Source organism: Pseudorasbora parva, chromosome 1 (genome assembly GCF_024679245.1).
Source record: "Pseudorasbora parva isolate DD20220531a chromosome 1, ASM2467924v1, whole genome shotgun sequence".
Taxonomy (NCBI): Eukaryota; Metazoa; Chordata; class Actinopteri; order Cypriniformes; family Gobionidae; genus Pseudorasbora; species Pseudorasbora parva.
The window spans coordinates 52,877,434-52,899,309 of record NC_090172.1 but is presented as its reverse complement, the minus strand read 5'-3'; the positions used below and the strand labels follow the sequence as shown (position 1 = coordinate 52,899,309).

Genomic DNA, 21,876 nt, shown 5'->3' with positions numbered 1-21,876 from the left:
TAAGGATGGATTCACTAGGTCTGAAAATCAATAATGCCTGTGAATCCCATCTAGCTTTGAAGATTACACCATTATTACAGCACCACAGCAACATAACTGATACCAATCTACACCATTAATCTCCATAATACATGCAATTTGTTCAGTGAAGTTCAAATTTGTTTGGTAACAAAGTATATTCAGTGGAAATAAATCCAATTTATTCAGTTTTTCTTGTCTTTGCCTTTTCTTCCATTTCAGAGATGCAATATCCATTTAATTTAAAACAATTTTTGAATTGTCTATAAATAAATTATGTATCCTAGTAAGAGTATAAACACTTTATATCTCACAATTGCAGGGTATAAACTCATTATTGCGACTTTACCATTTATAATCCTTTATGTATATATATATATATTCAGACCCCCTTAAATTTTTCATGGCTCTGGCTGGGCCATTCAAGAACAGTCAAAGAGTTGTTGTGAAGCAACTCCTTCGTTATTTTAGCTGTGTGCTTAGGTTCAGTGTCTTGTTGGAAGTGAACCTTTAGCCCAGTTTGAGGTCTTGAGCACTCTAGAGAAAGTGTTCGTCCAGTATATCCCTGTACTTGGCCGCATTCATCTTTCTCTCGATTGCAGCCAGTAGTCCTGTTCCTGCAGCTGAAAAACACCCCCACAGCATGATGCTGCCACCACCATACTTCACTGTTGGGACTGTATTGGACAGGTGATATTTTTCTCCACCCATACCGCTTAGAATTAAGGCAAAAAGTTATATCTTGGTCTCATCAGACCAGAGAATCTTATTTCTCACCATCTTGGAGTCCTGCAGGTGGTTTTTTTAACAACTTTCATGAGTCTTGCACTGGCTTTTGTCGGGCCACTCTGCCATAAAGCCCCGACTGTTGGAGGGCTGCAGTGATGGTTGACTTTCTACAACTTTCTTCCATCTCCGACTGCATCTCTGGAGCTCAGCCACAGTGATCTTTGGGTTCTTCATTACATCTCTCACCAAGGCTCTTCTCCGATAGCTCAGTTTGGCTGGACGGCCAGCTGTAGGAAGGGTTGTGGTCGTCCCAAACGTCTTCCATTTAAGGATTATGGAGGTCACTGTGCTCTTAGGAACCTTGAGTGCAGCAGAATTTTTTTGTAACCTTGGCCAGATCTGTGCCTTGCCACAATTCTGTCTCTGAGCTCTTCAGGCAGTTCCTTTGACCTCATGATTCTTATTTGCTCTGACATGCACTGTGAGCTGTAAAGTCTTATATAGACAGGTGTGTGTCTTTCCTAATCAAGTCCAATCAGTTTAATCAAATATAGCTGGACTCAAATGAAGGAATAGAACCATCTCATGGATGATCAGAAGAACCACAGCACCTGAGTTAAAGGGGTGGTTGCAGGCAATTTCACTTTTTTTAACTTTAGTTACTGTGTAATGTTAAAGCATAAACAGTATCTGTAAAGTAACAGCGCTGAAATTTCAATGCAAACGGAGATATTGTCTTTTAAAGTTATGGCAGTTTATTGCCTACAAAAGCGGCCGGTTTGGACTACAACAAGCTTCTTTTCTGGATTGGTGACATCATAAACCCTTGCTATTAACATAAACACTGCCCATGCAAACACACAACAAAGTGGGAAAGGCCACGTTGCAGTCATTATGGAAGAGAAAGCTGTTGCAGTAGTCTGTGTTGCAGACATGCCATCGAAACTAAGTTATTTTCACCCCAAGTGCAAGACTTCTGTGTTTGGCCTTCCTTGGGACGCTGGACTTCGGGAGCAATGGTTACAATTTGTGTTTAATTCAGTTCCTGCTGATTACAATGCAAATTTAGCCATCTGTGCTGCACATTTCACGGAATACAGCTTCAAGAATCTTCACGAGTTCAATACTGGATTTGCTCATACTAAAAGATGAAGCAGTTCCCACATTAAAGGCAGAAGCTGCTGTTTATGGCCCTAAACCTATAAGTACATCTCTTTTAAACAGAGATGTATAAAGTACTAGAGACTTAGACTTGAGTATAAGTACAAGTGCTCTATCAAAAAAAGTGACTTGAGTAGAAGTTGAAGTGCTCTTTAAGCACCACACTTAAGTAGAAGTACAAAAGTATTCAACATTTTTGTACTTAAGTATTGCAAGTAGTTTATTAAAAAAATTATAACTCAAGTACTGAAAGTAACAGTGCAAGTATTGTTACTTTTTGTAGTTATTAAAGAAAGTAGTCCGTAGTTTGAACATCATATTTCATTACCTAAAAGTTTATTTTGACTATACAGTCTAATTTTCTACCATATACAATTGAACATTTTTTTTTACAGCTAGCTAACAACAACTTGCTTTGCGCTTTTTTCTGTTTTTTACCTCACTCCAGTCTAAACTAGGCTAAATTATTGTTTTAGGTAATTTTTCTACACATTGTCATATAAATAACCTGAAAATATTGTAGTTGTACAAATATACCAAGCACACTTATATTCTTATTTCAAGAACAGTAAATTTAATTTACTGTTCCGAGTAAATGATTTGTTTGTAACACTTTACAATATGGTTTGATTAGTTAACATTACATTAGTTAATGTATTAAATACAGCTGTTGTTTGTATGTTACTTCACAGTGCACATTAACTATATAAACAAATAGATTTGAAAGCAAGACAGTGCTCGTGTTGTTAGATGGTGAATGTGCGCAAGGCCAGGACACATGCTCTCTCTCTCGCATATGCGCCCTGACAAGTGCAGCAGTTATTCTATTCTACATCACTCACCGAACAAATAAGACTTTGGCGGCTAAAAAAAAGGTAGAACGGGGGCATGCGCAGTCCCGACAGTTGACACCCCCTGCTGGAAAACAGAGAGGTGTCTGAGGATGACGAGGCATCTGAGCGTCATTTCTTTGACAATTGGGGTACCGAAATGATTTGGGAACAGAAAACAAAAGAACAAAGGATTCTCCCCCGGCGCTCCTCCAGGGGAAAGAGTGGTGCTTCCGCCATCTCCTCCATCTCTGGGCAGCCCGTCTCAGGGTCTCTTACGAAAGGCGCTTGCCACCTGGCTTGACAGCGGCCTGAGCAGGCTGGTTGTCTTTCCCATGGCCAGCTCCACGCCCACGGCAAGATGTTGGTTGCTGCTGGGCTGGGGCGGGAGCGGAGGAGGCTGCAGGTGGACGTCCTCGGCGACGGGCAGGTGGAGGTGCTGCAACCGGCGGCGGAGCGGGAGCGGCCGCTGGCCACCGGGGCGGGATGTACTTGATGGCCTCCGTCTGCTTCTGCTTCATAAATTGGTATGGCAATATTGACACCATTATTTACACCACAGATGTGACTTCTGCCCGTAATGGTAAGGGGCATGGCATTTCCGGACAACCTGTGCTTAGCACTTCAGCCAATAAAAATACATGAAACTACATTTGGCCATCTAACCAATCTAAGACCATTGCGTTTTTTAGAAGAATGGGCTTCATAGTAGCAGGAAGCAAACAAGCCGTTCAAAGAACAGTGGAGACAGTGGTGTGGAATAAAGGTAAAATATAAGAAAAATACGGGCTTTTAAAAAAAAAAAGTGTAAAAAAAGTATTAAGACATGTAATACTGCACCCCATAAACACAACCAAGCCTAGAAAAAAAACACGGAATCACCCCTTAAAATATATTATTGTCACAGCAAAGGATCTGAATACTTAGGACCATGTGATATTTCAGTTTTCTTTTTTAATAAATCTGCAAAAATGTCAACAATTCTGTGTTTGTTGTGTGTGTGTGTGTGTGTGTGTGTGTGTGTGTGTGTGTGTGTGTGTGTGTGTGTGTGTGTGTGTGTGTGTGTGTGTGTGTGTGTGTGTGTGTGTGTGTGTGTGTGTGTGTGTGTGTGTGTGTGTGTGTGTGTGTGTGTTACATACTTTATATCTCACACTGTGTAAACTCGCATAATAAGGCAAGCATAAGGATTTGAGCGAGTTTGACAAGGGCCAAAATGTGATGGCCAGACATTCTAACCTCTATCAGTTGGTTCTTATAGAAAGGTGACAGAAAACACAGTGCATCACAGTTTGTTGCATGGGCAGCTTGTCAGCCGCTGAAAGCATCAACAGTGAGCATCAGAACTAAACCACAGAGCAATGGAGGAAGGTGGCCTGGTCTGGTGAATCACGTTTTCTTTAACATCACGTGAATGGCCGGGTGCGTGTGCGTTTCTTACCTGGGGAACACATGGCACCAGGATGCCCTATGGGAAAAAGGCAAGCCGGCGGAGGCAGTGTGATGCTTTGGGCAATGTTCTGCTGGGAAAGCTTGGGTCCTGCCATTTATGTGGATGTTACTTTGACACGTACCACCTACCTAAGCATTGTTGTACACCCTTTCATGGAAACAGTATTCTATTCCCTGATGGCTGTGGCCTCTTTCAGCAGGATAATGCGCCTGCCACAAAGCAAAAATGTTTCAGGAATGGTTTAGATGGCATATTAACAAACTTGAGGTGTTGACTTGTCCTCCAAATTCCCCAGATCTCAATCCAATTAAGCATCTATGGGATGTGCTGAACAAACAAGTCCGATCCATGGAGGCCCTACCTCGCAACTTACAGGACTTAAAGGATCTACTGTTAACATCTTAGTGCCAGATGCCACAGCACAACTTCAGGGGTCTAGTGGAGTCCATGCCTCGATGAATCAGGGCTGTTTTGGCAGTTAAAGGGGGACCAACAGAATATTAGATCATAATGCTATGCCGGATCAGTGTATTTTATATGCTTTTTTAATCTAATTGCCAGTAATGGATGTTTTGCTGAAAGGAGGGCTTTTGTGAGAGAAAAAACACCCAATATTTAGTCCTCCATAGGGGGAAAGTAATATTTTCTTTCATATTTAAATCAAAGGAACTTTAATTTCATCCTAACAGTCATACTGTCAAAACTAAAGGCTAAAAAATCTGTAGCCTTATAACCAGTAAGCCAGTCCAACTTGATGTCACTTCCTTTGTAAAAAGGAAGTTCTTTTTCTGATAAAGGAGACTCTCAGAAGTTATGCTAATGAAGTAAGTCTGCAAATGTTTGTGTACTACGTGTCCTTGAAGACAACGACTTTATTGGATTATTGGATATTGCAATGTAGTCTTTCATTTTCATCTTAAATGTAGTTTAGCCATACGATCAATCATTTTGATGACACGTCATGCCAGTCGTGAATGTCACTCTCAGATAACGTTCAGACTTTTAAAGGGATAGTAACCTAAAAATGAAAATTCTGTCATCGTTTACTCACCCTCATGTCTTTGCAAACCTGTAGACTTTCTGCTGCGGAACACAAAAGAAGATATTTTGAAGAATGTTGGGGTCTGAACAACATTGGAGCCCATTGAAACAACATGAAGGTTATCATTTTGTGGTGATTTATCCCTTTAAATGTCTGAAATTTTTGACTTGCAACTATCCCTTTAACATTGCAAACTTAAAAGCAACATTTGCATATGTCCTGTTTAATTTTGGCTGTCAGTGTACGGTCATTGTTTTGGAGATGCTTGACAATTTATTGTGGCAGTAAATATATTATGTACACTACAACAATGTAATTTATGAATTCTAAGTTCTTAACATAATTTACTAGAGATTACACTTAAAATATTAACAAAAGACGTACTGAAATAACTACAGATATTTACATTCACTCTATAAATATTTTCCATTACAGGCTATTGTGCAAGATTGTTTCTCCCATGGAATTAAAAAATATTATTATAAATTAAATTTTTTATTAAAAATCATTTACATCTGGCAACCTTGATTTTTCCTTTGAGTTTACAATGTTTTTCCCCCTCAGAATTCACAATTGTTTGTTTTTTTGTCAAACGTGGAATAATAAAATAAAACGGTATGTCATACTTTTTATATTGCAATTCTGATTTTCTTATAATACCTGAATTGTGAAATAAAAATGTGCAATTACTTTTACTTTTTTTATTTATTTCATGGTGAAAACAAGCTTCCTTAGGCTATTCCTGTAATTTGCCTAAAATCAAAGAACTAACAGAAACAGAAACAGTAAGAGCCAACGTTAATATTTTATATATAATATCATTAATATCGTTAATATCATCTCATAATGGCATGTTTAGATGCAATTGAACACCTATTTTAGTACTGAATTGTGCTGAAATTATCTCTAAAGCACCCAAGTATGCCTAATTCCCCTCAACAGTTGATTAATTAATAATTTTCTAGAGGACAGATTTGGACAAATGTCCAATGTGTTGTTTATATAATCATTCACAATATCCACATCAGCCAGGAGAGGAAAAGACAGCACACAGTCGAAATCCCCTAACCCATTCTGAAATGAAAGGCCAAAAATGTGCATAATAAAAAATTAAGCAGAACATATGTCAGTGGCTCTGCAAGTTGTGTTCAGCCACAACAAAGAACGAGGATGGGACATGTCAAATGAAAAATAATTGAATTGTTTTGTCATTTTAAACACAACACAACAGCACCATGTCGTCGCTCACAATCAATAAACAAACTCATCACTTTATGTACACGTAGAGTTCTCAAATATTCATGACAAACAAGAAAATGAGGTCAGGCTCCCAGCAGACAAGACCAATACATTTCAATGCCATGTCTTAATTAACCAGCACAAGCAACTCGACTGTTCGCAGACATGTAAAAAGTGTTTCTGCTTCATCACTGTTTTGCTATTCGAGGGGGGGAGAGCAGGGGGTGCACAAACAAATTAGTTGACAGTACCAGGCTGAAAACATTTCTAATGAACACAGCAATGAATCTGAGCATCAAGTCTGGATTTCAGAGTCCAATTTGGCAGGCGAGTGTTGCTTATCACAGAAAATCTATGCAGAGAGAGATTTGAGTTTTATTACAGATTGAGGAATCATTGTTTGATGTGTTTATAGTGTCATTTGGCAAAATCGAATTTTTGTGAAATACTGTTAACCAATGCATGATGAACTTACAGTTCGACCAGCTGAAGGTGCTGAAAAAGCTGCCATGAAAGTGTCGTCAGAGGGTTCCTGGACAGGTTTCTGTGAAAAAAAGAGCAACAAAAAAATGTGGTATAGTGATTTATGATTTACCACAAGCAATATAAATCAACAAGAAATAAGGTTTGAAACCCATTTTACTCCCAAAATGTGACTTTTCTGAGTGGAACTGTATTCACAGAGAGAGAGAGATTCATGACAAGAAAGAAAGGTGAAGCAAATTTGTCATTAATAAACAGGGGAGTGGGACTGGGGGGATAAAGGGTACTGAGTAACCAGGGCCCAAGGCAGGGAAGTCCGTTTTCTATACATACACATACATGGTATGGGGGCCCAGCAAGATGGTTTGTAACCAGGGCCCAAAATTTGGTGCTACGCCCCTGTTAATAAAGCATTATGAAGAACCCCCTCAATATTTAAGAACATGGTCTTTTGAACCAATACATTAAGACTAAAGCATGTCAATTTGATTTCATATTGACTGTAAAAGATAAATAGATTAACATTCAAGTATGACAAATTGACATTCATAAACGCCTCTAGAAAACCGAACAGTTTTTGGAAGGGACTTTGCATAATCATGTTGTGAATAGAATAGAATAGAATAGAATAGAATAGAATAGAATAGAATAGAATAGAATAGAATAGAATAGAATAGAACAGAACAGAACAGAACAGAACAGAACAGAACAGAACAGAGACAGAACAGAACAGAACAGAACAGAACAGAACAGAACAGAACAGAACAGAACAGAGACAGAACAGAGACAGAACAGAACAGAACAGAACAGAACAGAACAGACCAGAATAGAATAGAATAGAATAGAATAGAATAGAATAGAATAGAATAGAATAGAATAGAATAGAATAGAATAGAATAGAATAGAATAGAATAGAATAGAATAGAATAGAATAGAATAGAATAGAATAGAATAGAATAGCCTTTTGATTTTACTAAAATGTACACTGTCAGAAAAAAAGGTAAATTTCTGTCATTGGGTTAGTACCCTAAGGCAGTGGTTCCCAAACCTGTCCTGGAGACCCCTCTCCACTGCACATTTTGTATGTCTCCCTCATTAGACACACCTAATTCAAGTCTTGCAGTCTCTTCTAATGAGCTTTTGAATCAGGTGTGTTAGATAAGGGAGACATGCAACATGTGCACTGGCGGGGGGTCCCCAGGACAGGTTTGGGAAGCACAGCTCTAAGGTACAAAACTGGAAAAGTACTAATATGTACCTTTAAGGTACTAATACACACTCTTGAAGTACTGATATGTACCTTTTAAGGTACTAATATGTACCAGGGGTTAGTAAGGTACAAAGATGTACCTTTTTACTTTTGTACTTCCGGGTACCGCCCCAGTGACAGCACTGTACCTTTTTTCTGAGGCAAGTGATTAGAGAAAATATATTTATAAATTCTAGAGATACGTTTGAACAGGTTTGAACTTATTAGTGTTTAATTAGTGTTTCAATTATGCATGATTTATATATGGTTTCTATAACTCATGTTTGCATTCAAATACAACAAGTAATAATAGTATTAAGAAGTATTATTATTAGCATAGCAATTGCTCAAGTGATGAAACATACATGCTACCTAACCACAGATACTCTTCGGCACAATGGTAACCAGAAGAATTACATAAAATAACAGAATGTCTTTAAAATGTCAAACATAAAATAGCACTTAATTAAAAAATTTCTATAAAGATAACTATATTAGTGTCAACACCAGCAAATTATATATACATTAATATTATAGATAAACTATATTGCAAAAAGTATTGGGACACCCCTCCAAATCATTGTATTCAGGTGTTCCAATCACTTCAATGGCCACAGGTGTATAAAATCAAGCACCTAGGCATGGAAATGCTTCTACAAACATTTGTGAAAGAATGGGTCGCTCTCAGGAGCTCAGTGAATTAAAGCGTGGTACCATGATAGGTTGCCACCTGTCCATTCGTGAAATTTCCTCACCACTAAATATTCTAGAGTCAACTCTTCGTGGTATTATAACAAAGGGGAAGCAATTGGGAACAACAGTAACTCAGCCACAAAGTGATAGGCCACATAAAAACACAGTGCAGGGTCAGCACATGTTGAGGTGCCACTGTGCAGAAGACTTCAACTTTCTGTAGAGTCAATAGTTACAGACCTCCAAACTTCGTGCGGCCTTCAGATTAGCTCAAGAACAATGCCTAGAGAGCTTCATGGAATGGGTTTCCATGGCCGAGCCGCACCCAAGCCTTACATCACCAAGTACAATGCAAAGTGTCAGATGCAGTGGGGTAAAGCACACCACCACTGGACACTAGAATAATGGAGATGTCCTATCTGGATTGGCTAATCATTCTTCTCTGTCTGGCAATTCGATGGACGAGTCTGAGTTTGGCGGTTGCCAGGAGAATGCCTGACTGCATTGGGCCAAGTGTAAAGTTTGGTGGAGGGTGGATTATGTTATGGAATTGTTTTTCAGGGGTTGGGCTCGGCCTCTTAGTTCCAATGAAAGGAACTCTTAATGCTTCAGCATACCAAGACATTTTTGAGAATTTCATGCTTCCAACTTTGTGGGAACAGTTTGGGGATGGCCCTTCCTGTTCCAATGTCCATAAAGACATGGATTTGGTGTGGAGGAACATGACTGGCCTGCACAGAGTCCTGAACTCAACCTGATAGAACACCTTTGGGATGAATTAGATCGGAGACTGAGAGCCAGGCCTCGTCCAACATCAGTGTCTGACCTCACAAATGCGTTTCTAGAAGAATGGTCAAAAATTCCAATAAACACACTCCTAAACCTTGTGGAAAGCCTTCCCAGAAGAGTTGGTTGGAAGTTGTTTGTAATACAACATTTATAATATTACAAAATATTTATATTTTAAATAAATGCTAACTTTCTATTCTTTGAAGAATACTGAAAAAAAATCATCACGGTTTCCATAAATAAATGGATAACATTAATTAAAAAAAAAACGTTTATTACAATAATATTTAGCAATTGTGTTGCGTTCATTTTAATTAAGTAAATTGAACAAGCAGCAAAAACATTATTTTTTTACTGTCCGACAAATACTGTCAGAATAATGACTGATACTGTCAAATACTTACAAATAATGTCCAGTACATACTAAAAATATTTAGACAATCAAATATAAGAAGCCTGCAAGCCGTAATACTTATTGAAAGTGTTACACAACTAATTGTGCTATTTCAGTGAACGCGTTCTGTCAAACACAACATTAACGAAAGAGTTAACATGAGAGAGAAGGACTTTATGCAACAGGAAATCAGAGAGAGCCTCCATCACTGCCAAGAGGAGCTGAGAGAAAAGGAGCAGCTGCAGGGGCCGCTCAGCCAAATCAATAAAGAGAACTTGAGCAGTTCGCCGTCTACAAATTCAGTAGACGCAATGAAAGACTGCAGGTTTTAAAAGCCAACAAATTCAATACAAAGAGGTGGTCTGGGACTTGTAAATGGCTTTTAACCAACAAAGCTGAAGGCATGATATGCGGTAGGGGGCATTAAAATAAATCTAGTGGTTATAAAGAAAGATGGACATCCATGATATGGAGGAAAAAAATGGAACAGATGTCACAGAACTGGTATTTGAACATCTGTAATTCAACTTAAATCCTATTAAGCATCAATATTTAGCCAAAATTGGTAATATAATAATTTTTATTACTGCATACTTTTTAGATTCTGTGCAAAATATGGTTATTAATGGTCCATGTACTGAAACCTTTGGCTAGATCTGTTTCAGCCTGATTCAAATATATCAAATAATACATTGAAGGAAGCACTCAGAAGGAACTAATAGCCCTTATCTTTCCCTCTGTATAGAAAACGTATACTTTGTTATTGGTAAACTCAGTGAAAAAAGATAATGTTTAATGCATCTGGCTCAATGATTCAAAGGTCATACTTTCATTTAAAATAAGCAGCAATAATATGTACACTATAGTTCAAAAGTGTGTGGCCAATAAGGTTTCCTTTTAAATAAATACTTTTTAATTCAACAAGGATACATTGAAATGATCGAAAGTGACAGTCGAGACTTTTATATTGTTACAAAAATGTATATGTATATGTATATGTGTGTGTGTGTGTGTGTGTGTGTGTGTGTGTGTGTGTGTGTGTGTGTGTGTGTGTGTGTGTGTGTGTGTGTGTGTGTGTGTGTGTGTGTGTGTGTGTGTGTGTGAAATTAATGTTTCAAATGAATGTTCTTTTTAACTTTAACTTTCTATTCATCAAAAAAAACAAAAAAAAAAACATGGTTTTCACAAAACTTACCGGTACTAGAGCAGTTTATATTTCTGTGATGTTGCGGCAGGAACAACAACATAAAAAGCATATGACAATGCTACTGATTCTATGTTTTATTTAATGTTTAAAGAATTTGATACGAGTTTCAACATTTATTTTTTGCCTTTATAGCAAAAAACAAATAAACAAACAAGTGCATCCTATGATTTTTTCAGTCACTCGGTATGTATTGTTTTATAATGTTAAAAAGTCTGTAAAACTTATGAATTTGATTATGTACTTATCTAACTCAATGTGAATGCCGTGTGCTTGCACAGAGACTCCTCCCACACACTCTTCTGATTGGCTGTGATTTTTGTCATCTCATAATCTGTCCCAATTCGCCATAAAAATATACTTCCATATTTTTTTGGGGAGAAAAAGCCTTTTATAAATGAAAAAAATACCTTTTATTCTGTATAGCAGAAAAGTAGGTAAGCTTTGGGACATACTACTTTATCATAATTGTCTTTAACGGATAGCTCTGTCGCTTAGTCATCATCTTGTCACAGTAAAAATCCTCCACATTCAATTTAATTGAATTTTCTACTGCTTCAAGGAGAAATATAGTAACACATTGATCTGCAGCCGTGGGTCCTTCATGCAGAGAACTCCTCATGAACTCGCCTCAATTTGCATAATGATTCATTTAAAAGTTACAAACATATTACAAAAGTCCACAATGTTCTTGAAGATGAAGTAAAATGTGGATAACATTGAATAAATATATTTTTATTAGGTTAAATACTGAAAATCACTTAACTCTTTCATCTAAACCTCAGATCCACCATGATTGTAGTTTTTTGAACACTTTTTATTCGTGTTTGTAGTTCTCATCAAGTCTTAGTCCAGCTCGCAATGACTTGTGAGCGATTTTAGCCGTGGACCTCGGATTCCAACCAAAAAAAAAAGAACTTGGAATAATCATTTTAACATCCGACCATTTTGGACGCACTAATTCTAATTTCGAATACTATTTAGGATGGATTGAATACAAATTGGAATGCCGCAATAGTCAAGTCGCGTCTGGTGTGCACAGACAAATTTCTTGTTGCTGGAAACGTATTGCATTGCAACTGTTTAGGACATGCGGTAGAAGGATTTCTGAAGGATCATGTGACACTGTGCTATAGATCCCTGAAATTGTAGAGCTTGCATAAGCTGGAAGAATTCCCTTAGACTTACATTGAAAGAGACAACGATATATATCATGTGGGTGGCCTCTTGTGACTTGAATCAGTATGCAAAATCCTAGCAACCACATTTGGCAACCGCGTTTTTTCTCCTCAAAGATCTGCTCTTTAGAGATACACACAGCTGTTCGAAGGCTGGAGTGATGGATGCATGTATAAGCTAATTTCTAATAAGCTATTTGGACTAGACGACTGGCGTATTCTTAGGGTCACTGAAACTCTTATGAGTTTTATAACAAGCCTTGCTGGCTGCCAAAGCCTGTCACCATAGCAACAAGCTCTCTGATGCTGCCTGATGCGGGGGGAGGGGTTTTGTTGCTGCTGTGCACTTTAAAGTGTCACCACCCACAACACACACTCAAAAACACACTCATACACTCTTTATGAAGCCTTTGAGTATTAGTCAGTTTTTCCAGACTCATAGTAATTCAACCATTCGGTTCCTGCCTCAAGAGCTTTTGATGGAGTCTTATTAAAATGTGTTGCATAAGTCAATCTATGTAATTGCACATCCTTGTAGGTGTTACTTAAAGGTAATTTTTTTGTATTAGAATGTTTTTTCCGTATCCTAGTATATCTGTGGTGTTAGAATAGTATAGCAGTGGCACAGGTGCCATCAAACTCTACAGATGAGCTATGGGTTGGGATGCAGGTTTAAATATATTCATTAAATACAGTAATAAAAAAAATATCTGGAAATATGTAAGGGTCATATTCCACAACAGGCATTAAAAACTACTGTCAGGATTGACTAAAGACATACATTAAAAAATAGAGCTGAAAAGGCATGGACACAATTATTTCTTTCATCTGAACTTATTGCATATGCAATGAATTGCGTTATGAATTACACTAACTTACCCTGTTTAGTAAATCTGGACCTATACGTTGGGACTCTCCACTAGCCTGGCTCTGCCCTCCTACGTATCTGCCTTCCTTCAGTACTACGTCTGGGACTGCGGTGTATTCTTAAGTTTTCTCTGAACAAATTTTTACCGGTCCAATCAGCAAACAGAGGGAGTGTCTAAGAAATGATGACGTTGATGTCATGCGCTAGTTTGAGTTATAGTTCAGTAGTTGCGGCAGAGAAAGTTGCGAACGAAACCATTCATTCCGTTGTGGCACCGCTGCCGAATATCCAGACGTTAAAGCCGGAGCAAGAACAATCTTTGCTGAGGTTTGTTGGTGGCCATGGTGTTGTGGCCCTCCTCCCCAACAGGGTGAATTTGGGAAAAGTTTGATTTTCCAGCTCGCTCCGTTAGTGGTGAAGGAGTTGGCTGAAACCCTATTCAGACGCTAACTGTTTCTCATGGGGTCAGAAGGTACTGTCATAATTTTACAGGGACCAGTCAGTTATTTTATTGCCGTCCGTTTCCCACCAACCGCGTAAAAATCCCCGGCCGAGCTACCTACTGTTTTTGACAAACACCAAGGTTGTGTCGTGTCGTGTTGTGTGGTGATGCAATAGCTGTCCGAATCCACATCTCTGAGTTTTCCAGAATATATCACTTGAAAATTCACTGTTTAATAATCATTTTTGACCACTGCAGAGCACCATACGGTTGTGCTTTGCTGTTATTTGGATGCATTTCTAGACTTGTATTTCTTTAAAATGCTGGCAAGTGTTTACAAAAGCAATATATTTCATCACCGCTCAAACAAATTAAAATTAAAAATTAAAAAAACACGTAAACAGGGCTCATGACATACATCATGACCAAACGTTAGCGATTGGTTATGGCAAATCCAGAGTGGCTCTGGGGAGATCCAATAGTTTTAAACTTCAACAGAGAACCTTCAACTTCAACCTTCGCAGAAGTAAACGCTTGTCAATGGAGAGTGGCCAGACTCTATGTACAAATCAAATGTACGAGAGTCTGGTAAGACCAGGCTAACTCTCCACAGCCCTTGATTCTACTTTGTATTTTTTGTGTTCAATGACTCTTTGTATTCTGTTTTCTTGCTGTTTCTGGCTTTCATTTCCTGTATTTAGTTCCAGTTTGCCTTTGTTATCTATAAGGGGCTTTCGCATCGGAGGAACCTTTTCATAGTTCCTATAACTATTGAAGGAAGTACCCAGATTTTGGCGTGTTCGCACCTCAGGAACTAGGAGAGATTTAAGTTCTAGGAACTCTATTTTGGTGGAACTAATTTAGCTCCTACTACAGAACAGCACAATAGAAACTACCAGTGATGTAAGAGTGTGCTGATTGCCCAAACGCACACGAAACCCCAGCACCCGTATTGAACCCATTTGGAAAAAACAATAACATCTACACACACAGATTAGTTTATATATTTACTCCAAAAATGAATTCTATGAACATGAAAACAGTGATAGATGTATCTCTCAACTCTTTACGTAAAAGAGAAAATCCAATGCAACTTTAAAGGGACAGAGCAAACATGATTTTGTATTTCTGCTAAGCTAGCAACATTGCATATCTAACGCTAATAATTTTTCATACACTGTCTACTTTCTTTGTATAACAGTTCTATCTAATAACGTATTAGACAGGACTGTTAAACAGATTATAAACCAAATAGAACATGAAAGCTGTGTGTTCAGGATCGGGCGTTCTCAGCTTCGTCAAAATAAAGGCCCACCATACATGTTGTATGTTCCGGTGGGTTGTGCAGAAGTCTACTCAATAATTTGTAACCATTTTAAAGAAATAACAATGTTATAGCTTTTAGAACAAAAGCACCACCATCTTGCAATACCACACTCTTAGAAGAAAAGGTTCTTTATAGAACCTTAAAAGGTTCTATCGGAGCTACGTAGTGGGAACCCCTAAAAGGTTCACTGCAAAAAATGCTTTTCTTACTCAGTATTTTTGTCTTTTTTCTAGTCCAAACATCTAAAAATTCTTAAAATAAGTATTTACTAGACAAGCAAAAGTAATTGTCTTATTTTGGGAAAAAAGAACTCAAAATTAAGAGTTTTTGCTAAGATAAGAAATGCATTTTTTTTGCAATGTTCTATATAGAACCCCTTTTAACTGCCAAAAGGGTTCTTTCTTGTCATTATAGAACCTTTTTAGGGGTTCCAAATACGTAGCGCAGATAGAACCTTTTCTTCTAAGAGTGCACAGCATGTGACGTAACTTGAGGTACTTTTTTAACTTTTTGTTTTGAAACTATTGATCCCATAATAAGTCAAATTGCCCCCAAAGTATGTATGGGTGCTACTTAAATGGATGGGTGCATCCTACCAAGACTGTTTCCTTCCTAGTCCTTTGTCACAGTTGGTGTTACTACAGTAAATCCATGATAAATGTTGATGATTTGCGGCTTGAAATGGCACAATATCAGTGCTGTTGAGTGAATTTAAACGCTTCTCACTGGATCTCTTAGCATGTCGCGTCATCAAGGTTAGTCCATCAGTAAACACAACACACTTGCTTTGAGCTTGCGCTGTCTATTGGGCCAAGCTGTTAAATGATCTGTGTGTGAGGTTCAAATGAGACACTTGGTTTCGTTCTGCTTTTGGATTGTTTGGCGCGTGATGTTTCTCATATGCAACAGAAATAGCAGTGCATCATATATGATAGTTGGGCAACTTTGTATTGCCAACTTCTAACAAATTTTAGTTGCCCTGGCACAAAAAAAGTCACAAAATGCTTAGTTGCAGTCAGGGACCCAATGACATAGCAAGAATGGACCATTAAATCATCAAAATATGTATTCTTTGTAGATCTACAGACTTGTGGTGTTCACAAATCTCTAACTTGAAGTCCAAGAAAAGTCAGTTGCTCATCAGACTAAATTTAGACTCAAGTTATTTGTTTATGGCTACAACCCGTGTTTTTGTGTTTGCTTTTTTGCTGCTGTGCCTTTAAGACTTTTTTTACTTTTTGCAGTTGGATCCAGAATAGTTTTTGACTGTTTCGTCTTTCAATAACAGCCTTTTTGCAAAGCCATGCATATTGTGACAGAACCGCAAAACAATAAAAGCTGAAATATGCTGCATAAATCAGACTGAAACGATCAAGCACATTGTAAAAATAAACTTCAGCTGCTCGTTTCTAACAATGGGATTGTTTCGGAAAAATATACAGAGCGACATGTGCTACACACAGTTAGGAATACCGCAAGGTTTGGCATACTTAGTTGTTTAGGAATAACAACATCTCTAATTTCTCCTTTTAACTCACCATGACCAGGCAAGCCAAATGTCTGCACAAAAAATCTTAATTTACATATAATTTCGGACAGTCGTGCGTTGACATACCTGTCGGACATCAGAAATTCTATAAGCCCTGTTTTTGAGTTCTGAGTTTTGAAAATTGTCATACTACAAACTAATTTCTTTCAAAGGATCAAGGAAATGTGATTGCTCATCATGTGACCCCTTTAAGATAATGACAAACCTTTGAATTCAAAGCACTAGATATCTATTCCTGTCTGTTGGACAGGAGATTTACTACAGTACAGGCCTTAGTCTGGTTTCATCTTCATTACTGCAACTCAGTGTTGGCCGACAGCCCAGTATATGCAATAAAATGTCTGCAGCACATGGAGAATGCTGCAGCCCAGCTGATCTTCAACCGGGCCAGATATTCATATGAATTTCCTCTGCTATGAACCTTCTATTGATGCCTGGATCAAGTTCAAGTTCACAACTCTGGGTGACATAGCCTAGTTGTTACAAGTGTACTCTTCTTCTTCTTTTTTGTATTCAATTAAATATATTTAGAATTGACATTTCTGTCACAATGCATTCTGGCATTTCCTTTCATTACTTTCACATTACTGTCACAGAATTTAATTAAAATAATATATTAGGTATAAGGTTACATAATCCTGTTGCTTACTATTCAGAACATTATTTTAAAATAGACTAAAGTTTTTTTTTTTCCATTTTTTAAAAAGAAATTCATACTTTTATTCAGCACGGATGCACTAAAATGAAAAAATAAAAAATAAAAAAGTGACCGTAAAGGCTTAAATATTGTTTTAAAAAATGCTTAGTAACTTTCTGTTAATCAAATCCTGAAGAAAGTCCAGAACATTTTCCACAAAAACATCAAGCAGCACAACTGTTTTCAAAATTGATAAGAAATGTTTCTTGAGCAGCATATTAGCATGATTTCTGAAGGATCACGTGACACTGAAGACTGGAGGAACGATGCTGGAAATTCAGCTGTGTAACTTTTTTAAACTGATCATTTTAAATCAGAATTCTTTCAAAAGATTTTACCGTTTAATGTAGTAGTACAACGAAGGATGCAACACAACATAACAAATAACAATCTTAACAAAGTAAAACTTTCTTTCTTGCCTGTTTTCTGTAGACTACAACAGCAAACTCAAGAACAAACAAACAGCAAACAAAAGAAACCGAAACGCTTTTGCACGTCACACCAGAAAGGAGTCTGATAAACGCCTTCGGTGTAAATCTAAATGTTTTGGTGTTTTGTGCAAAGTCACCTGCATATTTCAGGAGCTGCTCTTTTAAAAGGTCATCTTTCAGCAATGTGAAGAAAAATGTCACTGCAAATTGAACAGGGCGGACGGTAGTTAATGAATTAGGAAATAAATTAATTTGGCACCAGTTGTGCAAGAGCCACACTGAATTTATGAAAATAATAAAATAAAATGATTTTTTTTTAAAGTAACAGTCTAGGAGAGAGATACCAAAAATAATCATGCCATGCAAGTGTGAGAACATTTACATTTGCTAATACATTTTTCTTTCCATTTCACCGAAAAGCATTGATCTCAGAATGTCAGCACATGCAAATTCACGCTTAAAATGTAAAAACTAACTATAAAGAGTATGACTTGAGTATAACATGATCGTGTACTTTGGTGTTTCAGGATAATATCATGTGAAAAATACACTTACAGACGTTTAAAAGCTCTGAGCACAACATTCTTCTTTATCAGTGGAAAATACATAAAAGAATATTCTTGCACAGTACAATTCTGAGAAAAATATGGTATATAACCTGACAATAATCAGTGATATAAAGAGGCTGTTTATGAATCATAATGCCACTCACAGATCTTCTGCTGCTCGATTCTGAAGCAACTGTTTACGTCTGGGTCATTGAGGGTACAATTTCAATACTGCTCTTTAATCATGGATTGAGAGACAGGCCGGTGATTCAGTGCTATTAACATGAACCACACGCTACTAATAATAAATGATATAAACTGAAGCACTAAAATGACATTCACTGAAATTTAAATATTAAAAACGAACAAATGATAAAAGCACTACAGCTCCTGAAACAAAAACTAAACAGAAAATATAGAAATAAAAGCAAAATAAAAATATTAATGAACACTATAATAGTATTTAAAGGTGTCAATATACTGTTGTCTGAGGTCAACTTATGACGTTCTCAGGGTTTTTACATTAAAAACCATCATAATGAATAAGTAATCAGCTATTTTCTACCCTGGTTTTGTGGTTCTCTCCTGGAACGCTCTGTTTTGATGGGTTTGCTGCACTGAAGACTTGGAATTAAATGCCTATGGCTAAGATTGAATAAAATGTGCATATTTAATGAGCTTCAGCTCCCCTGTCAGTTCACGTGAGGGATTGTTTTGAAAGCGGAAATGGCAACCGGAATGAGTTGCCCACAGGGCTCGCAAAATATCTTTATCAAACAAACACAATGATTTATCTCTCACCCACCCGCCATTGATTGAAATGTAATTTTTTTATTACTTTGCCTGCCCGATTGGTGGATATGACGGCAAACCACACACACACACACACACACACACACACACACACACACACATACACACACACACACACACACACACACACACACACACACACACACACACACACACACACACACATGTTGGTCTATGTGGTTTACAGGGACTCTCCATAGGCGTAATGGTTTTTATACTGTACAAACCGTATTTTCTATCCCCTTACACTGCCCCTACCCCTAAACCTACCCATCACAGGAAACATTCTGCATTTTTACTTTCTCAAAAAAACATCATTTAGTGTGTTTTTAAGGCCATTTGAATTATGAGGACATTTGATATGTCCTCATAAACCACATTTATAGTGTAATACCAGTGTAATACCCATGTAGTTATACAAATTTGTGTCCTCATAAACCACATAAACAGGCTCACACACACACACACACACACACACACACACACACACACACACACACACACACACACACACACACACACACACACACACACACACACACACACACACACACACACACACACAGCCCCAAAACATTGGGCTTTGCAAGCACTGGCCCATACATGTCCAAGTCTTATCCCGAATCGCAATGAGCCAACACCACCACAAATAAAGGATTCTCCACCCTGTGACAGCGTGCTACGGTATGTTCAGTTAGACACGTACACATAATCAATAGATGTCAAACTATATGTAACAATGCAATACTATCACAAAAAATGGTCCAGATACGGTTTTACAGGTCCATTTTCAACCCGATAAATTGTCCCTAGGATAAAATGCTCTGTTTTTGCCTTATGTTGAAGGGTCGTGAATATTAACGCAGAGCTCTGCTCTGATTGGCTGTTTAACTGCACTGCTGCTCAATGACAGCTAACACATCTATACCATCCGTCATGACAATGATTTTACAATGATAGCTTGTTAACTTTGAATCACAAACTGAACTGGGTAGCGCGTAAATATGTTGTTTACAGTAACGTTAGTTTGACAGTAGAGTACTGATTTAAAAGTTGATTTATTTAGCCAAACAAAGTAATGTAGAAGCCACTCAAAATAGTCAGTGTCATGTTTACTTCTCACCCGCTACAAAATAATCATACTTCAGTTCTTAAAAATGTATATTTATTTAACAAAATGACTAGAAGCCTTCTCAAATGACTATCGCTTCAACTTAATGGTGAAGAAGGGGACGTTAGTTACAAGGCTTGAGTGAGCGATCTGTAAGCAACTAAACAGTAGAAGTAAACGTAGTTAGCTTCTGAGTTTTGTGTTAATGATGAAATATAGGCTAATTTAGATTTCAATCTGTCAAAAGGGATCGACATGCGTATTTACTGTTGTATTTTATGACAACACTGGCAGGAAATTATATTAACCTTTGTCATTTGACAAACTGTTATGTGTGCTACTTGGAGTTTCCAATTGTTACTTTAGCATCTTGCGTCTAGACAACACAGAGGATATTATCGTAATGTTGTCTTACTAAAAAACTTTCAATTTAATCAGAAATGGGTTCGACAGTCAATAAGTGGAAAAAATAACTAACGTTACTTACTGCTTGCAAGAATAGGGTTGGAATCGGCCCTTTCTTCAGTATCAGACGCTGAGCGAATCCTGCTATATTTGCCCCAGGTTAGAAAAACTCTGCGGTGAAATGAGCCGAGCAAACGAACAACTTTGAATTACTTTATTGCGGTGTCCGATTGTAAAAAAACATCAACCATGACTGTTGACATTGTTCATCTGTGGGAAGGCTATGAGAAGTCCTCACGTCCCCTGCACAGCCTGGAACATGACATTTATTTCCATGATCTGCTGTTTTCGCTATCCTCACGTGATGCTTGTTTATCTGCTGATCTCCCGACGGCTGCGCACTGCGCAGTTCCGCCTGAAAATGAGCATGGGCTGACATGCAAATGTTTGGGGCGTACATATTAAGGAGCCCAGCGATTGGGTCACATGTGGCGTTATGTTGAAAATAGCCTGTATTTCCGTGGTGTTTTTCACAAACAAGATTTACATATGAAGGAGGAGGCAGTGGTGTTTGAGACTCACAGTATGTGATGTCCATGTACTGAACTCTTGTTATTTAACTATGGCACGGTTAATTCAATACTTCATTCTAGGCACCTTTAATAACTCACCGCTGTTTGGCTGAGGCATGCAAATATTTCCCAATATAAAAGCTCTCTAGTTGTAACTAGCTCTTAGCTTTGAATATGGAGTACTTTGATTATGGCTTTTTGTTTGCACTTAATATCTATGATCAATTTGTGGGAAGGAGTTCAGTTATGAGGTCAAAAGAAGCTCATGTGCAGTTCTGAGGTCTGAAGAGACAATTATGCAGGAAAGAAGCCAGGCAGATGAGTTTTTGGCAAAAAACCTGTACAGTATTTTACAGCATATGATAATTAATTCTCAGAAATTAGACCTGAAATGCCATTTATTACATTTCAAATGCACCTGAAAAAAAAAAAAATGTATTTCATCATTGAGGATTTCATTTCCTTGTTCTTGTGAATGTCGTGTCTCGTCTCGTGAGATAAGTGTCTCGTCACACCCCTAGTAGATGGCAATGTGATCACCACCAAACTGTGACTAGCTCTTTTTCTCAGAAAGCAACCTTTAAACATCTAGCAGGCAAGACATACTTACAAGCTCTGTACAAACCTCCTCAAATCAATCACTCCATCATGAAA

The 21,876-nt window shown here is 37.7% G+C and overlaps 1 protein-coding gene across 2 annotated transcripts in view; it reads right to left on the bottom strand.

Annotated features, from left to right (window-relative positions):
- ntrk3b (neurotrophic tyrosine kinase, receptor, type 3b) overlaps positions 1–21,876 on the bottom strand; it is a 181,479-nt gene that overhangs the window by 92,179 nt on the left and 67,424 nt on the right. For both annotated transcript variants that reach the window (XM_067445178.1, XM_067445179.1), the window contains exon 4: positions 6,945–7,013. In XM_067445178.1, coding sequence (XP_067301279.1) covers positions 6,945–7,013 — 69 coding nt within the window. The remainder of the gene's footprint in view (positions 1–6,944; positions 7,014–21,876) is intronic.